The sequence below is a fragment of the Crocuta crocuta genome, unplaced genomic scaffold, assembly GCF_008692635.1.
Source record: "Crocuta crocuta isolate KB4526 unplaced genomic scaffold, BGI_CrCroc_1.0 scaffold26, whole genome shotgun sequence".
Taxonomy (NCBI): domain Eukaryota; kingdom Metazoa; phylum Chordata; class Mammalia; order Carnivora; family Hyaenidae; genus Crocuta; species Crocuta crocuta.
Window position 1 is genome coordinate 3,991,020 of NW_027532249.1, and position 20,603 is coordinate 4,011,622.

Sequence of the window (20,603 nt, forward strand, 5' to 3'; positions counted from 1 at the left end):
CGGCTGGTTTTGCAGCAAAATCCAAACAAACTTATGTATACTACTTAGAAATCTACTGCTCTTTGTACTATTCTGTGCTGTGTGTTTCTTTAATAATTCTCATTAAAAACGAACAAAAAATAACCTACTACACTCAGAAAAAATTCTCAGCTCTATTTACAGTCCTTTTTGATACATTTACTGTAACAAAATTCTGATTTAATCAAAGCTGTATCCCCAGAACTGCTATAAGGAAAATAAACTTGTATTACATCATCTTCAAAGCAATAAGAAAAGGTAATCAAACACAAGCACACAAAATATATATACAAGTATGTGTGTCATACTGTATATACACATATATATCTCAATAGGCAGCACTAAAAAGGCAACCTGACATGACTTATTAGAATTATTTTTAGTGACCTACTTTGTATGTATGTATACTAAGTTTAATTTAAATTGTATATATCAGAGATGACAAAAAGAGCACTTCTGAGATAAATGTATGTATGTATGTATGCTAAGTTTAATTTAAATAGGTTCTTTATGTTTTTACCTATATTTTAAGCCTATGATACAACATATTTCAATTCAAATTTTTTACCCTGTAAGGGGAAACAAAGAAAATAAGAAAATGATTAGCTTTATATTCTTTAAGTTATTAAATTATTTTGCTGAAAAAATTTGAAAAATGACAAATTTATTTACAATTCTATTTTTTAAAATCTACTATTACTGAGCCTGGGTGGCTCAGTCGGTTAAGCATCTGACTTCGGCGCAAGTCATGATCTCGCAGTTCGTGGGTTTGAGACCCTCGTCGGGCTCTGTGCTGACAGCTAGCTCAGGGCCTGGAGCCTGTTTCAGATTCTGTGTCTCCTTCTCTCTCTGAACCTCCCCTGCTCATGCTCTCTCTCTCAGAAATAAATAAAACACTAAAAAAATTTTTTTAAAATTACTATTACTGTTTACTAGTAGTAGAGTAATAAAATCTCTGTCTTTCAAGATTTAAAGGGCACTAGCTAGCATCAGGTACGTTCTATGGATGTGGGACTGAAGACCTACCTTTTCTCCTAACTTTTTGTTCTTCTCTGAACTGGGCTTTGAAAGAATGAACATATGCAAAGGCATGATGTGAAACAGCACAGAATATCCTGGGGAAGCATCATGTATCGTAGGATAGTAACTACCTAGAAAAGCCTAGAAAGGTATGGGAGGACCTGTAGACAATGATGGGGACTTTGGTCTTTAGAAAATTCAGTCTCTAAAGATGTTTAACCAGGTAGTCACATAATCAGATCTGAGGTATACATAGGTACCTAGACAGTAAGAAGGCTAGATTGACATAAGAGATTAGACTAGAACTTATGACAACTATTCAGAATGCTGGTTTTGTTGATTTCTTAAAAAAATCTTTTTTATTATTTATTTTTGAAAGAGAGACAGAGCATGAGTTGGGGAGGAGCAGACAAGAGGGAGACACAGAATCCAAAGCAGGGTCCAGCCTCCAGCTATCAGCACGGAGCCCAATGTGCTGCTCAAACTCACAAACAGTGAGATCATGACCTGAGCCAAAATCGGATGCTCAACCAACTGACCCACCCAGGCACCCCTTTTTTTCTTATTTTGAGAAATAGTGCAAGTGGGGGAGTGGGGCAAAGGGAGAGAGAGAAAATGAACCAGGCTCCATGATGGAGCCCAACATGAGGCTTGATCCCACAACTCAGGGATCATGACCCGAGCTGAAATCAAGTCAGATGCTCAAACAACTGAGCCACCCTGGTGCCCACTTTGCTGATTTCTGATATCTAGTTATCACAATGCTTAGCATGTGATTATAAATTACCTGAATATGTAATGTTGTGAATATTTAATTATGCAATATTCACATATGTGAGTGAATTGTCTATGGAGCTAATGTCGCCCTTGCACTGGTAAGAGAGAAAAGGGGAAAGAAAGTGAGATGGATCAACATGAGTTAGTGACTGATGTGGTGGGAAGGCAGAAGGGAAGAGGTGGAGGTTGAATTTTGGGTTCCCAGTCTGGGAAATGAAAGAGCAGGTAATGATAGTAAGTAAATTAGAGGAGACAAAAAAAGCACTTCTGAGATAAGATAAATGAGCTTAGTGTTGGACTTAATGATTTTATGGATATTGTGGTACACTCAGGTGATGTTCACAAGCAGCTAGAAACACCGTTATGGAAATCACTAGTGTATTCAGAGCTGAAGTTAATTTGGGATTCATTGTACAAGAGATAGTGTCCTAGCCCTTAATCAGATTACAGGTAGACATGTAAATAGTTAACTATGATATCGTGTGGGAGGTATGAGGAAGACACAAACAATTCTGCTTTGACAAGATTTTGCACAGAGGTGACAACACAGCTGAAACAAAGGCATGGAAGAGGATAGAAAAAGAGGCCTGGCAAGAACAATTATTTCAGGTAGAAGGTACAGTACTAAGTAGCAGAAGTAGTAAACACGAGACTTCCATTGAAGAGTGAATTAAATATGGCTGAATTATTGGGTGAGTTTGGTAGTAGTGAGAAAATGAAGCTGGAAAGGTAGATTGAGATCAGATTACAAAATGAATGGTTATGCCATGACTATATGTGGATTTTAAGCTGTAGGCAACGGAAAGCCAGCTAATCACAGCTAAGATATTTAAGTAGGGAAACAGGTTTTTTTGTTTTTTTTTAAGTTTTATTTATTTAGGTAATCTCTATACCCAAGGTGGGGCTCGAACTCAGGACCCTGACATCAAGAGTCATAGGCTCTTCCAAATGAGCCAGCCAGGCACCCCTTTATTGTTTTTAAAAGGGTAGAAGTTTGGGGCGCCTGGGTGGCTTAGTCGGTTAAACGTCCGACTTTCGCTTAGGTCATGATCTCGCGGTTCGTGGGTTCGAGCCCCGCGTTGGGCTTTGTGCTGACTGCCAGCTCAGAGCCTGGAGCCTGTTTCGGTCTGTGACTCCCTCTCTCTCTGACCCTCCCCTGCTCACGCTGTCTCTCTCTCTCCTAGAAAAAAAAAAAAAAAAAAGGGTAGAAGTTTAAAAACAAAAGAGAATGCTTCTGCAGAAAGAGAGTAGAGAAAAAAAAGCGAAGAAGTGGCTGCACTGTTGTGAGAGATAATGATGAGGGTCCTAAAACAAGGCAGTGGTAGAAGGGACAGATTCTGGAGAGTTGCAGAGTAGAAAGGTTAGAATTTGGTAACTGATAGGATACTACTCTGGTGTCATCACTAATTGAAAAAAATTGGTTTCTGAGCAAGTGAGAGAAATTTCTTTTGGTCTGGGGAAGTCTGAGGTTGGAGCAGATGCTTGGCACAAGGACTCCTCCTTCAGGAATTAGGCACCCATCCCCAGGTCCTAGGAGGCTGGCAGCTCTCACTGGAGTTCCTCTCTAGGAAATGGCAGCAGGAACACTGGAAGGGAAATGTGCCAGGCCTCATTTCCTTCCTGGGTGCAAGCGACCTGTCAGAAGAGCCATCCCACTCCAGACCTTCTGTGGGCTCAGCTGATAGAAGCGCTGCAACTACATTTCAGTTCCACTTCTCGCTCTGCTGAATTCTGGTTCCTCCACACATACACTTGCATTGTTCCTGACAGCACTCACCAATAAGCCTCTTGTGCATAGTCTCAGGGTCCACTTCCTGCAGAACTGAACCTATGACAGGTATGCTGCCTGGAGGCACCTGCATTTGATTCTGGAGGTCATCAGAGAGGACATGACTAGGTAAGAATTTGGGGGACTAACTGGCACATGGAAGACTGCCGAAAACCACAGGAATAGGTTAAGACCACCATGACAAAAAGTTGACTTTTTTCAACTGATTCCTAGAGAACTCTGATGCTTAAGGGTGGGTAGAAGAGTCATTAAAAGAAAGCAAAAAAGAGCAAAGGAACCAGAAAAGAGCACCATCATGAAACCAAGAAGAGGAAAATTTCATGAACAAGATGGTCACAATGTCAAATGTGACAAAGATCAAGCAGAAAGAAAAACAGGCCAACAAATCTGTCATTACAGGCTCACTGGTGATCTGTGGCAGTGTAGAAGGTTTAAGAGATGATCAGAAGTGATACAGAGAAAGCATCAGGTGGTGAAAGAAAGAGAGGGAGAGTTTGATAAACTGGCATAGTCATGGGATAACTTTCTTTTCCACAGCATGAAGGAGACCTAAATATGTTTGGAGTGGGTGGCCAAAAAAGGCTAATAGGGGGAGATAATGCACATGTACATGAATTACCCTTCAAAGATAGAAAAGCATACTTCCTTTGGGACAAAAGGAAAAAGAAAATACTGTAGACCAGTGCTGATCACTAGGGTAGCCAACAGCTACATATGGCTATTGAACACTTAATGAAATGTTAGCCACATTTAGTTTGAACTGAGATATATCAGAAGTACAGCAGATTCCAAGTACCTAGTACAAAAAGACACAGAATGTCTCATCCATTAACAATTTTTCTACATTTATTTTTGTTTGTTTTAAAGATTTATTTAAGTACTCTCTGTACCCAACGTGGGGCTCAAACTCAAACCCTGAATTCCATGCTCCACCAGGTGAGGCAGCCAGATGCCTCCATGTTGATTTAGTTTGAAATAGTATTTTGAGTATACTGGGTTTAAATAAAATGTTAAAATTAATTTTACCTATTTCTTTTTACCTTTTAAATGTGGCTACTAAAAAAATTAAAACTACAAAAGCGACTTGCATTATATTTCTATTGACAGCACTGCAGATGTATACTGAGTGATGTTACTTACTGTCGGAATGCAAATCTTGCTTAAGGGGTTTCCATCCAGCAGATATGAGCCATTAAATGTCACATATTCGTCATAATACTGAGGTGCTTGAGGAATAACACTACACAACAATTTGCGCTTCTCTTCAATTTTTTTCCTTATGTGCAAGTATTCGAAATACGGATTTGCTCGCTCTGAACTGTATGGCTGAATCTCATCTAGTTTCAGAGAATCTACAATGGCTGCCAGAGACTGCTGAGTTTTCTCTTTTGCTTGTAGTAAAGAGGGACTCACTTGCACAGGCTGAGGTACACGGGACACTTTCCTTTTCCGTGGGTGGTGAATTTGAGGATCATCTTCTTCAGTTAATCTTATTCTTCCTCTAGGAGATGAAGAGTCATTGTCTTTTTCTGATAGTAGTGTACAGCTAGCAAGAATCTGTTTGCTTTGATTTGCCACTGTATTTGCTTTGTTTCTAGTCATCCTTTGAGGGATTTGGTTTTCAGTCTTATCATCTTCAGCATTTTCTTCTAATTCTACTTTACCTAACTGACCATATTTATGCATCTCTGGTTGAGTGGACTGTTGCAAATGGTTTTCCAGACTTGATAAAGTGCTTTGTTGTGATTCTTCATCTTCAATGGAAAGTAAACACTTTTCACCTTCAGGACAATGTTTTGGATTATCTTGTTCATTTAGGTTTCCTTTTGGCATCCCTGCACTAATTTCACATAAATCAGAATCACATTTATCATTCAAATGAGTTAATACCAAACTCTCCAGTTTTTCTTTCTCATGTGAAATAACATGAATATCAGAAGTGCTGCTCTCAACCTCGTGGCCATTGGAAGACTTATACATTAATTTGCCAAATGCATAATGTGTATTTAGCTGGGAAGAGGCATCATTTCCACTAAAGTCTTTTTCTGATGGTAATACAGGCAAAGTATTAGCTTTTTCAAAATTTGGTGATGCTTCTTGAACAGTGCTTTCAGAGTACAACGGGACAAAGGCATCTGTCTTTTGAACATCTGTTAAGACAAAAGTATTCTCCATCTCTTTTGTAGATTCACTGTCAGTATCCAAAACAGAATTGATAATTTGAACTGCGTTTTTCTGTTGTAAAATACCTGGATCTTGATTGGCAACATATGACACAGACATATGTTTATCAGCATCTGAAAGTGATTGGCTATGGAAAGAGCAAGGTTGTTGTGAAGGCAGAAAGGACGCGGAGTCCTGAGCACAAGAGTTTCCTGGCAGTTCCGTCTGGTGCAGGGATAAAAAATCAGTGTTCTGTTCTTTCAATATTTTGTTTTCAGAATTACAGAAGCCTTGAACAGAAGAATCTTGATCAGGTGTACCAGAATTTGGGCAGATAAAATCATTAGTGCTTAAGGATTCCAGTCTACTATCAACAGGTACCTCCCATGATTTACTCTGGATCACACCAACCTGATTAGATGGCTCTAAATGCACGGGACTGTCCATTAAAGTGCCCATTGGAACAGTACTCTTGATAACATTTATATCAGATGAAATATATTTGCTGTTTACAGATCTAGTTGGAGAGGCTGCAAAACTGGAATGTATGTTAGACAAATTTGAAAGTTCTCTTTCAGGCACACTTGAGGACACCTCAGGTTTGGGAGAAGGACAGCTATCTCTTGGCACAGCTAAGCCACCTTGATTGCTTTCTTCTGATATTGTTTGGAATTGTTTTGTATGTTCACAAATGACTGATGGCATGCTACACCTTCGAACTTCTACAGATGATCTCCCCTCATTTATCACTAGTTTAACATCTTCTACAGAAGATGATCGGAGATGGGATGTTGAAAGTCTGCTTGTAAACGGTGGCTTAATCCGCTCTGGCAGTTCGGCTAAGCTATCTAATTCCCTTTCGTGAAGGGCAGGAGATTTGGCAATTGGCAAAAAAGGTGACTGGGAAAAGGACATTTGGGAATCTGAACCCTCCAAGATAAAGTCAGAATCATACTCAATTGGAGGCCTGGGGGTTGTCACTGTAGTATGGCAGGAATCTTCTGAGCTAGCAACTGAAATCATGGATACAGATCTAGAGCTGAGACCTGGTTTTTCACTTTCTGATCTGGGAGATCTATTTAAGCTATTATCTGAAACAAAAGAGGACTTCCCTAAATTCATTATATTTTTGGCATCAACAGATTGTGATCTGTTACTTATTGCATCTTTAGACTGTTTCTCCTTGGTATAAGCATCAGTCAACTCTGAACTCTTTGACCTAGTAAGTTCTTTATTTTTAGACTCAGCTAGTATATGCTTTGTTTTTTCTTTATCTTTTACTTTAAGTTCTAAACAATTACGATTTCTCAACCGCTCCTTTTCTTTCTGCTTAATTTTTTCCTTATGCTTTTTGTGCCACTGCTCTATTTCTAGGTCTTTAAGGCTTAGCATTCGTTCAAAACTTGTTTGCATTAAATCATCATTCACTAACCTCTTTTCTTTAGGTCGAGTATCTTTTGATGCTGGTGATGACTTGGGTTTAGGCTTATCTGCGTCAGATTTTAGTTTGAATAAACTATTTAGTTGAATTTTATCTTTGTGCTTGTCTCGTTCTTTGTATCTGTCTATATCTTTGTCTTTTTTATCTTTTTCTTTTCCATCAGGGGTTTTCAAAGGCTCATCTTTTGTTTTTTCTTTAAGGGATAATGTTTTCTCATGTTGTGCTTTACTATTGTCTGCTATATTTGACTTCTTCTCTTCCTGGAAGTGTTTGGAGTTAGTTATATTTACACTTTCTTTATCTCTAGATTTTTCCTTTTTATCTACCTCCCTGTCTTTTTCTTTATTTTTGCTTTTTTCTGATTTAGTATAGTCAGTATTTTCTGACTGTTTGTTTTTTTTTTCCATCAAGTGCTTTTCTTTGCTTTCTGCTAGATGCCTCTCTTTTTCAGGTTTTTCTTTGTCATGTTTTCTATCCTTTTCTCTACTTTTATCTCTATCATCTGTTTTTTTAATAGTGGTAATATTTTTTATCTTTTCACCTTCTTTATGGCATTTCTCTGTGTGATGTGAATACAGCTTGTCTTTTTCTTTTATTCTGTCAACAGAGTCACTAAGATCTAATTTGTCTTTGTCTGACTTATGTTCATGTTTGATCTTTTTCTCTTTTTCAGAATTTTTTCTTTCAACATCCTTTTCTTTAGTTTGAAACCGCTTTTCTGATTTTTCCTTAATTTCTTTTATATGCTTTTCTTGTTTTTCAATTTCTATTTCCTTTTCCATTGAATGTAACCCTACAGATTCTTCAATGGCATTTGTTCCTAAAGAACTGAATTCTGTTTCTTTATCTACGGGTACATTCTCTCTTTCTTCTTTTAAGTCTTTCATTTTTTCCTCCCTAAAAGATTTTTCACTTTCCTTTTTAATCTTCTCTCGTTCTTCTTTAAAATTCCTCTCTTTTGAAACATGCTTTTCCTTGGTTGATTTATCATCTTTTATGTTTTTTTCCAACTTTGATTTTTTTTCTAATGTTAGGGACTCATGTTCCAGATTTAAAAACAGATCTTCGGTCTCATCACTTTTAAAAAAATTCTCTTTCCAAAATTCTCTATCAAATTCTACACTGCGCTGCAGCTCTTTAGCACTATCTCTATTTTTGTATTTTTCCTTTTCACATTCAATTTCTTTTTTATGCTTTTCTTTTTCCCTTTCTTTGTGTTTCAATTTATGTTTTTTTAATGTTTTACCCTCTTTATCCATTTTCTTCAGTGTGCAATCTGAATTTTCAAATGTTGGACTATGATCTTCATCCTTTACTTTGGCATTTGACTTCTCACCAAATTCTAAGTGGAAATCTTTCTGATGTTTATTTTTTTCCTTATGCTTACAAGATTTTACACTTGAACTTTCTGGCAAGAATTCAGATTCTGTGTTATCATACCGAATAAGATCAGGCTGTAATGACATTTCAGAACTTCCTGGTGATAAACATGTTTTAGTATGTTCTTGTTTTAGTGGTGTTGACTGCTTTTCACTTAGTCCACAAGAATGTTTAGGAGATTTACCAGTGGAAATATGAAATAAATGTAACGAAGTATCATCTTTTGGGCTAAAAGATTTCCTAAAATTCCCCTCTTCTCTGGTCTTTTCTGAACAATCGAGTGCAGTATTAACTGTCAAGTTTGTTACTCTGGTATTTTCTTTCCCCTCTTTTTCTTGCTTCAGCTCTTGGTTCTCTTTATTTTTGTTCTGGTTCTTTAATTTTCTTTTAACTTTGCCTTTTTGTTTGTGTTCATTTGAAACTCCATATTCCTTTTTGGTTTGTGCGTCAGAATTTGATGTTTCAGGGACAGAAGATGGAGCAGAAACCTTTTTATTCTGAAGAACTTCTTCATCTGAACTTTCAGAACTTGAATATAAAACTCTAGATGGCTTTTGTTTTTTACTTTTAAATGATTTAGGATAGAAAGCTTTCTCCTGTTTTGCAAATAAACTGTTCTTTTCTACTTCAGCTTCATTCTCTTTTCGTAGCTCTTTCCTAAGGATATGTCTGTCATCAATCATTTTATTTATTTCTTCATCATCATCATCTTTGAACTCATATTCATCAAGAGCAGATGGAAGAGGTGCTTTACTGGGAATTATCTGTTTACTTTCACAGATGAGAGAGTCTTTCTCTGTCTCAGAGTCAATGTTTTCATCAACACTAGAAGGATTTACAGACTGAGCCTCTTCAGAATCTAGAATAAGAAAAGAAAATCTGTTGTTGGTTAAGAGACAACTGTCAGAAGAATAAGGCTATGAGAAAAACATAGCATATATAGTAACTATTTCAATTCAGAAAGAAAATTTCAGAATTATATGAGAATGCTGCAATAAAAATATGTTAAGAACTCTGCTACAGTACTGTGGGAAACCTTTATAATAATACGCTTCAAAATGAGATCTCCTGATACTTCCAAAAGCAAACAATATACGAATTCACAATTCATATATCAAAGATACATAATATAATATAAAAATGTATAATATAAAGCAGAGGTTTATAATCCAGGGGACTGAATTCAGAGGAAACACTGGCTGCTAATGTTATGTAAAATTTTAATATATGTACATTTTTTTCAGAGAAAGAATATCTAAGTAAGATTCTCTGATGCAAAAACAGAGGGCTTAGTTAAGTAAATATCAGTTTTATGTTTCAGAATTCTTGTAAATCATAAGGAATCAAGTGATTTTCATGAAGTATAGTAATTTAAAGGTGAACAGTTTTGTCCATACAAGATACAGACTACCTGGTTTTAAAAAAAATCTTAAAAGGAGATGTATCCCACAATTACGTAATCAAGATTATAAACTGAATACATAAGTAATTTGAAGAAAGCTACTATGTTCCTAAGTTTTCTTATCTCTAATTTAGACTTGATACTAATATATACTCTAATACAATGGAGGTAATAATGGGCTCAATTTCTAGATATTTTTTAAGTTGGCCTCATGCCCAGCATGGAGCCCAAACGCACAACCCTGAGATCAACACTTGAACTGTGATCAAAAGCTGGATGCTTAACTGACTGAGCCACCCAGACATCCCAATTTCTACATTTTTAAGTATGTTAAAATTATTTTTAAGTACATGAAAAGTTTAGTTGAATCCAATTTGTATAAATGTAGCCAAAACACTGCTAAATTTTACTTCATTATATCATTTTTAAGAACAAGATTTTTTCTTCTTCCTAGGTGGGCATCTTTCCTTAGCTGAAATGTATGTTGTATACAATAGGCCTTTCTCTAAAAAGAAAACTCAGGCTCCTACCTAAAAGTAAAGAAAACTGAGGCCTCTTACCAAGGGTTAAAACCAAACTTACTATAAAAATGATAGACAACACTTAGGGGCACCTGGGTGGCTCAATCAGTTAAGCATCTGACTCTTCATTTTGGTTCGGGTCGTGATCTCACAGTTCCTAAGAGCCTGCTTGGTATTTTCTCTCATTCTCTCTCTGCCCCTCTCTCTCACATGGATTCTCTCTCAAACTTAAAAAAAAGATAAAAAATGATAAACACTTTATTTGCTACGTATTTATTAGAATTGTTAATTTAATACATTAAGCCTTCTATAGAATGATCTAGTTCCCAAATGTTCTCATAAAAATTCAAATTCCAGAAACACTGTATAAGAGCTCTGGAGAGATCATAATCTTAGTTTTGCAGATGAGGTGGGAATACTCTAAATGATATGCTTACACTGACACATGGTATAAAAAAGAACTTTTGGAATTGTAACTGGTTGTACAGATGTTGAAAATGCTCTCCATTCCTACCCACCAATATTTCAATACATAGTATCAAACTACAGAACTTTTATGTTGCAAAAACGAACACATATTTTGGGAGTAGTGTTTATTTTGGTCTTGATTAAGGTAATACAAGAATATGTACTTATATTTATTATTTGTTCTTGAGGACTGATGTCTATGTGTAGTTTTCATGGATTTAATTCATTATGGTTTATATGTAACTATCTTTTTTGTTTCTAACCAACATGAAAACATTATTATTACGTGAAAAAAATGAGAACATAAAATAATTGTAACTACGGAATTATTTCAAATATATATATATGAACAAATATTGGGGGCACCTGGGTGGCTCAGTTGGCCAACAGTCTTAGATTTCCGTTCAGGTCACGATCTCACGGCTTTGTGAGTTCCCAGCCCGTGTGGGGTATATGTAACTATCCTATTTATAGTTCTCATCAGATGATTAGTTTTATTGGAAATTAGGATTGTTTTTCCTTTGTAAATCCCTCAAACCCTCAGTTCCACACGAAGAAATCAGTCTTCAACAAATGTTTATTTTGTTCCACCAGGCACATAGTGTTCAAGGTGCTAGGGGGTGACAAGATGAAAAGAGTGTCCTACCTCTTTATCAGTTATACAACTTGATAACTGCTAAAGAAAAAAAAAAAAAAGCAATGGATACTAGGTTGAAAGGGTGCACTTGGGTGAACTAGATAAGAAAGCAAGATTCTCAAAGAAGTGGCACTGAAGCTGAGGCATGAAAGATGTACAGGGATTTCAGGTATGATTTCAGGGCATGGAAAGTACTATGACATAAACAAGCAGATCCAAACACAGCATTATACCATTTTATATATGGCTTTTATCCACTGAACAGATCACATTTTCTTCTGCAACTAAAATTTCTCCATTACTATTTTTAAAGGCTACATACTACATTGAATTAATCTGTAACCATTTAAACGGATTCTTCTACTGAGACATTTGGATTGTTTCCAATTACTTGATTATTACAGATAACCTAATAATGTAGCAAAAAAATTTGTTATCCATTACTTGACAGCAGCAATGTATCAATTTATGTGTGTGTGTGTATTTTTATTTTCTTCTTCAAGCTTCTGTTTTCCCAATTTCTAGCATAACAGATACTATTTTTAATCAGAAAAAAATTTTTTTTAAAAAGTTCACTAGTAGATATAAAATAGTATCACTATTTTTTAAATTATTGGTATGGCTCATTTTGCCATGTTTGGATTTTCTCCTGTGTACTGTTACTTTATAATTTCTTAAGCCAATTTTATCCTGCTCTTTTGTTTATGTATATTAATACATGACTCAAATTACACTACATGTAATAATCTCATGTATGTTTGGATTATATCATAGTGCTTACCAACTGCATTACCAAGGTTAAATGCAAATTCCTTAAGGGAATTACACATAATACATGTGTACCCTAGGTTTATCATTTGTGCTCCTGACTCATCACCTAAATTAAGCAACACTCCTCAATGCAGTTAACACTTTTTTCCTATGGTTCTTTTTCAAAGACAACTTTTTTTTTTTTTTTAAAAGGAAAACATGTCAGTTTTACAGTGAGTCCGGTTAGTTTAACACTAATTAATGTCCATGATGAGAGGGCAGAATTACTCCAGTAAAGGACTGTAACCTGGCTCTGGTTGCTGAGTTGTGTGTGGTCACTGGGCTTGCTCCATGGTGGTTCTCAGGAGCTGGTGGCAAAAACGCTGTGGCGCTTTCATGAAGCTGGGGAGTCTGATTTCAGCAAAGGTACTGCACCTTCATGACATCATTTCACTTGCATACTAGGCTGACATCTCTGTGCTTCCCTAGGCAACCTTAAACCTTTTGTTTTACACAGAGCAAGCTGGTCTTGCGACTGTAGTGTGGTAGTAACTTAAATGTTTTGCCTTTCTTAAGACATGATCACTTCCTCAAATTCTCATAGTGAAAATTACTATGGCTATCATTATCCTGTTATTTTCAATTTTGTACCAATCTTTCAGTCTTCAATTATCTATTTAATCACTAAATTTGAATTTGTATTTAAAACATTTATCAAATTATTTCTGATAAAAGTTCCTTTAAAAAAAAGTTAAGCAATCATTCAAGCAGCTTTTCACTAAAGCATTTTTCTTCTTCATAAAAAAATGCTAATGGCATAAAAATGGACACACAGACCAATGGAATATAATAGAGAACTCAGAATTGGACCCACAAATGTATGGCCAACTAATCTTTGACAAGGCAGGAAAGAGTATCCAATGGAAAAAAGACAGCCTCTTTAACAGACGGTGCTAGGAGAACTGGACAGCAACATGCAGAAGAATGAAACTAGACCACTTTTTTACACCACATACAAAAATAAACTCAAAATGGATAAAGGACCTGAATGTGAGACAGGAAACCATCAAAACCCTATAGAAAGCAGGAAATGAAACAACCCTCTTGAACTCAACTGCAGCAACTTCTTACCTGACACATCCCCAAAGGCAAGGGAATCAAGAGCAAAAATGTACTGGAACCTCATCAAGATAAAAAGCTGCTGCATGGCAAAGGAAACAATCCATAAAACTAATAGGCAACTGACAGAGTGGGAAAAGATAGTTGCAAATGGCATGTCAGATAAAGGGGTAGTATCCAAAATCTATAGGGAACTCACCAAACTCCGCACCCGAAAAACAAATAATCCAGTGAAGAAATGGGCAGAAGACATGAACAGACACTTCTCCAAAGAGGACATCCGGATGGTCAACAGACACATGAAAGGATAGTCAGCATCCCTCTTCATCAGGGAAATGTAGATCAAAACCACACTGAGATACCACCTCACACCGGTCAGAGTGGCAAAAATGAACAAATCAGGAGACTTATATAGATGCTGGTGAGGATGTGGAGAAACGGGAACCCTCCTACACTGTTGGTGGGAATGTAAACTGGTACAGCCCCTCCGGAAAACAGTGTGGAGGTCCCTCAAAAAATTAACAACAGAACTCCCCTAGGACCCAGCAATAGCATTGCTAGGAATTTACCCAAGGGATAAATACCATCCGAGTGCTGATACACAGAGGCACATGTACCCTAATGTTCACAGCAGCACTCTCAGCAATAGCCAAATCATGGAAAGAGCCTAAGTGTCCATCAACTGACGAATGGACCAAGAAGATGTGGTTTATCTATACAATGGAATACTACATGGCAATGAGAAAGAATGAAATCTGGCCATGTGTAGCAACATGGATGGAACTTGAAGGTGTTATGCTGAGTGAAATAAGTCAGGCAGAGAAAGACAGATACCATAGGTTTTCACTTACAGGCGGATTAGGAGGAACTTAACGGAGGACCATGGGGGAAGAGAAGGGGAAAAATAGTTGGGGAGAGTGAGGGAGGGAAACCATGAGAGACTCTTGAATGGTGAGAACAAACTGAGGGCTGATGGGGATGGGGGAGAGGGGAAGGGGGGGTGATGGGCATGGAGGAGGGCACTAGTTGGGCTGAGTACTGGGTGGTATATGGAAACCAACTTGACAAGGAACTATGAAAGAAAAAAAATGCTAAGTAATAAAAAAAGCTTAATTGACGAAAAACACTTAAATACATTTGAAATTCACTCTAGTCCTTCTCAAACTACATTTAGATATTTACAACAAATGCTAGTGACAGTTACAGAATAGCTAAATGTTAGTTATTTGAGGTCACTATTACCCTTAGGTTTGACTTTTTTCCCTACTGAGACTACTGAGATTTCCATCTCTTCTTGTATAGTATCCAAAAAAGGCAGCAAACAGAGCACATGTGACCAATACACGGAGATGATAGTATTATCAAGCAAATCTGCAAAACTATCACTGTGCATTTGACAAACCAATTACATCTCATAAGCCTAAAAAGAAATTCACTAAGGCTGGGCTTTTAAAATGGTTTGAATTATGATTATATTAACTTTTAGGAAATATAATTATTCTAAGGTCACATATATTCTGGGACTGGATGATGATGTTATAAAACTAGATGCACCATGACCCTAAACTTGATTTTATACTCAAGTCCAGGTCTCTACTTTTCCTCTGAGCTTCAGCTGCCTAACTTGGACTTCTTGGACACCTTTTTATCCTAACTCAAAACTGAAGATACTCAACTCATTACCTTCTCTTCCAGAGCTGTTTCCTCTTGCTGCTTTAAGCCACTATTTCCCATTTCTGGAGCATACCAATCAACCCTCTTCAAATGAAAACCTCAGAGCTATTTTTAACACTCTCAATTCCTCAACTTCCACAGTAACTGTTCAGAGTTTCTATCTCTGGACTATCTCTTAAATCTATATTATATTCCCACTACCACTGTCCCAGCTCAGGGTCTCATCATTTTTTTTTATTTTTGCCTAGATCAGTTCTCACCTTAAACCACAACGTGGCCAACATTATAGAACATATTAGGTCTCATCTCGTCTGAGGGCTCCCTACTCTAGGATAAAGTAGAAACTCCAGAGATGATTAGGTATCATCCCTAATAGCAATTATTATTCCTATTTCAGAGACCTGTAAACAGAGTATGATCCAGGAAGTAGCTTGTCCAAGGTTACCTCACTCTTAGGAATATAGCCCACGATTCTTTTGTCTGACTTCATAGCATTTCCTACATTGTCTCCCATCTCTCATTTCTTCTTGCTTGTTATTCACATTAGCCATATCAGTATATGATTCACTCTTCCTCAAATTTACATGCATATTTACATTGATTCTGATCAGCTGCTCTTTATTATTTCCCAGCTACTTAACTAGAAGATATTTTAGATTAATGGTCAGGGGAAGGAGCACTTCAAGAATTTATACATAGTATGGGCTTGGGGTAGTCGCCTGTTATAGGGAGGGTATTGGATAGGGGATGTGTTTTGAGGCTATCTGAATTGGTATTTATGGAGATTACATGGTTATTTGGAGGGGTTTGGAAGCGGATAAATTTAACTTCTCATGTATCCTTTGGGAATTCACTTCCAAAGGAGTGATTTTTAGTCTCTGTTATTCTCATCACTGGGATATGGGAGGTTAAAGATTGTATGTTTCCCAAAAAAGGCAAGAGGCAAAGGGAAGACTACCTGTCCCACAAATCTTCAATGCATACCACCTATTCTAGATTAGTAAGTGCTTAAATACATGCACATGCACACACACGATTCAAAACCTGTAAACCTTCAAAAATCTTGGGGTGCCTGGGTGGCTCAATCAGTTAAGCGTTGGACTTCAGCTCAGGTCATGATCTCACAGTTCATGGGTTTGAGCCCCGTGTCCGGCTCTGTGCTGATAGCTAGCTCAGAGCCTGGAGTCTGTTTCAGATTCTGTATCTCCCTCTCTCTCTGACCCTCCCTTGCTCATGTGGTCTCTCAGAAATAAATAAAATTTTAGGGGCGCCTGGGTGGCTCAGTCGTTTGGGCGTCTGACTTTGGCTCAGGTCATGATCTCACGGTTCGTGGGTTTGAGCCTTGCGTAGGGCCCTGTGCTGATAGCTCAGGGCCTGGGGCCTGCCCCGGATTCTGTATCTCCCTCTCTCTGCACTGTCTCTCTCTGTCTCAAAAATAAACCAACATTAAAAAAATAAAAAATAAGAAATAAAACATTTAAAAAAATCTATGACTTTATTAACAGCATCTACCTAAATCTATAGCACCCAGAGAATGAAAAACTTTTGTATTTTATATTTGTGGAATACAGTACAGTAGGAAGGGTAGCGTGCTTACTGAAGGAAAAAAAAGCCAACTTATGGAATTTGAGAGTCTTCTGTGGGAAGGTAACCTTAAGCGAGGTAGCTGTAATTTTCTGCTCGTTTTCCACATTATTCAACAGATACTTCAAATATTAAGTCCATGACTTATACTTACGAACTTACATGGTAACTAGCATATACTAGGTACTTAATTAATGTGTAATAAATATACAAATAGGATAATTTAGAATTATACGACATCAAGTAATCAAGTGGGGGTGGGTGCACAGGGTAGAATAGGAGGACTGTAGAAAGGGATGTAAACATACAATACAAATTTATCCACTCAACAAGTCTGTACAGTATCCAGGGGGCAAATGATGTTGCCACTGACTACTATGTAGGTAATTCATTGCTGGTGTCACCTTTAAATTCAGCTATTTGAAGAGGTGGCAAATATGTCATTCACATGCGTATATAGAGCTCATGCTCTTGCACATCATTTGCTGAACTTTTTTAGTCAGCCAGAAATTTACTTTTAAGCAAGGCACAATTTTCATATAGCATTTATAATAGTTATGCATTTTGTTTGTATTTTATGCAAACTGAAAAACTGCCGATACTGGTAATAACACAGTTAACATGGAAACTGAATAGATGTAATGAAAGTAGCAAATCTTTAGCCTCCTTCAGCAGCTCAATGAAATGAAGACTGTTCAACTGTGACGAAAATTAGAGAACCCATATAAAGTTATTACATATATGTACAATGTATTGACATTTTGAAAAGTAATGATGAAAATAAGATTTTAAAATTATGGACAAAATCAGGATGTAAAATATTTTAATAATTTATATGAAGAGTTTATGCCAATACTGCTAGAAATTAGTTTCTTTTGTTGAAATTTTTAAATAGTTTTATTTATTTTTGAGACAAAGAGAGACAGAGCATATGCGGGGGAGAGGCAGAGAAAGAGGGAGACACAGAATCCTAAACAGGCTCCAGGTTCTCAGCTGCCAGCACAGAACCCGATGTGGGGCTTGAACCCACGAACTGCGAGATCATAACCTGAGGCAAAGTCGGACACTTAACTGACTGAGCCACCCAGGTGCCCCAGAAATTAGTTTCAAAAGAAGCCTAATTTTGACAAAAATTTAAAAAATGATCAGAAACATTAAAATAATGTGCTCAATCTCCAGCAAAATTTCTTTGTAATTTTCCTTCTCAACATTAAAGTCAGCTTACCATTAAACTCACTGAAGGTAAACTAAGAAAATTTGAAAATAATACTTGGAAAAATAATTTTCCCTAAATGAAATCATGGAGATGCAATGAGCAAAATCCAGACTAAGTGAAAATTTACCAGCAAATGATCTGGTTATTTCAATAAAAAATTGTAAGAACATAAGAATGAAACAGGGGGGCACCTGGGTGGCTCATCTGGTTAAGTGATTGACTTTGGCCTAGGTCATGATTTCACCGTTTCTGAGTTTGAGCCCCGTATCAGGCTCTGTGCTGACAGCTCAGAGCCTGGAGCCTGTTTCAGAGTCTCTGTCTCCCTTCTCTCTCTCTCTGTCCCTTCTCCACTCACACTCTGTCTCTCTCAAAAATAAACAAACATTAACAAAAAATGAAAGAGATATTTATAAGGTTAAAAGATACTTGGATATATCACCCAATTTGCAATATATGGACTATGCTTGCAATATACGGATTCTGTCTGGATTCTGATTGAAAAAATTTTTTAAAAACCTTTTAATTTTATGAGGCAATCACAACTTGGAGCAGTGACTGGATATTTAGCAGTAAGAAACATTTAGTTAATTTAGGTATGATAATGGTATTATGGTTATGTTTAAAGTAAAGAAAAAAAAATCCTATCCTTTTATAGATACCTACTAAAACATTTTCCAGTGAATTGACTTCTAAACGACGGGTATGGAAGAATGGAGAGAGACAAACAAGATTAGCCAGAAGGTGGTAATCCGTAAAACTGGCTAATAAATATCTATGGGTTCATAATAGTATTCTTTCTACTCTTGCATATATATGAAAAATTTGATAATAAGGGTAAAATCATTAATTTTCTTATAATTACATTATATTTTAAAAGGTTTTTTAAAACAAAAACATTATGCAATATACAGAATAAAAACCCTAAACATATATCTTAAGCAGTTTTTTAATCAAATAATTTTCTTAATTTTTTTAGTACAAAATCAGGTAACACGTAAGCACATTTTCAGCAATACATTATATATGAAAATGTAAACTTTCGTTAAAGATTTTTAATTAGTGAATGGCAGACTCTATAGCAAAAAACACTAGCTATTTTATTTCCTTTTCGGAACCCTTTCTGGCTAACAGAAGGTGCTCCCCTCAAACATAATGGATACGAGTTTGGTCATGGCACATACTGTAACACTTACCATTAAGTCAAACAAACATACACTAAATTCATTGTGATTTTATGCTGTATCAGGATCATCAGACTCTGAACTCTTCACACCCAATGACAATCAGAAAGATATAATGGAAAAAGTATACAAGGTCTGTCATTGGCTCTAAGTTTGAATCTTTGCCACCTAACAGGTCAGAAATCTATTATTAGGGATTAACTCACAGAGCTATTGTACTAAATAAATTTACACATGTGCCTAGTATATCCTGGCACACAACATACATATGATAAATATTAACTCATTCATTGCTTAAAAAGAGAAAAATGTATTAAATTAGAAAGCACTTAAATAAAAATGTACACTTAACATGCCAAATTCAATAAAGTGTATGTTAACTTGAAAAGCCAAAATTAAATCCCATAACTTTTCATTATTTAACTGAGTATCAGAAAACTGATGATAGAAAGATTCAAGCTGACTTAAGGCCCTTATTTCACTTATTACAAGGTTACAGCAGAGGTATATGGTCCTTTAGAATGAGGGCAATGGAAACCACCAGTCTTTCAAGTAAAAAATGGACATATGCATAGACTTCTCCTGGGGGGAAGAAGAGGGGCAAGTGGAGGCAGTGAGGGGTTCAAAGAAGAAACAGAGGGAACCAAGCAACAACTATCTTATATTAGTGCTTGATGGTATTTATATTTTTAAACATAAAAGTACTAGTCTTAATTGACAACCCTTTATGTAAAGTATTTTTTAGTATTCCCCAAGAAGGGAGGGGAAAATGGAACAGGGATGGTGGCAGTAGGAAGAGACACAATGATATAAACCGTTTCATTTGCTAATTGCAACTTAATGCCAGTATACGATGTTTAAAAAATTTCTTTTCTTCTACAACTTAATAAGTAGATGAGAACTTTTTACTGAAAATAATCCATGTTTGAGAAAGCTTAAAATGAACACCATATTTAACGCAAATCTATAAAATGTCTCATTCTTTCTGTATCCACCTTGTATGTCTAGGATACTATGTAATAATGTTAATTAATAACAGATTTATCCATGACCATACAGCTAATGAGTGGCAGAGCTAGGTCTTCAAACCCAAGTTTCTCTGACTCTAATAATGGTATTCACAACCATCATGCTGTCACTTCTGAGTATATAAAAAACTCTAAATATAGTCAAGATGAACTATACAAACAACCCAGTACAACTATGTCATAATCTGTAAGTATTCATATGAATACCTTCTACTTCTAAGTTTATTTCATGATTGAGTACACCAAGAAAACAACTCTGCCACAAAAACCTGGGCTCTACAATAAAGCATATATTAAATGAGACTTACTGTTAATTTGTATGGAAATGATGTAAATTAAGAAAATAACATAGTGCTATTAAACATACCCACCTGATGTTAAAGTTGAATTTCAAACATGAACTGCTATCTATTCTTTACTTGATTTTGAAATAGT

The 20,603-nt window shown here is 36.3% G+C and overlaps 1 protein-coding gene across 3 annotated transcripts in view; it reads right to left on the reverse strand.

Moving 5' to 3' along the window:
* The window catches only part of ANKRD12 (ankyrin repeat domain 12), a 123,081-nt gene that overhangs the window by 12,826 nt on the left and 89,652 nt on the right, over positions 1–20,603 (reverse strand). For all 3 annotated transcript variants that reach the window (XM_077778170.1, XM_077778167.1, XM_077778169.1), the window contains one exon: positions 4,745–9,447. In XM_077778170.1, coding sequence (XP_077634296.1) covers positions 4,745–9,447 — 4,703 coding nt within the window. The remainder of the gene's footprint in view (positions 1–4,744; positions 9,448–20,603) is intronic.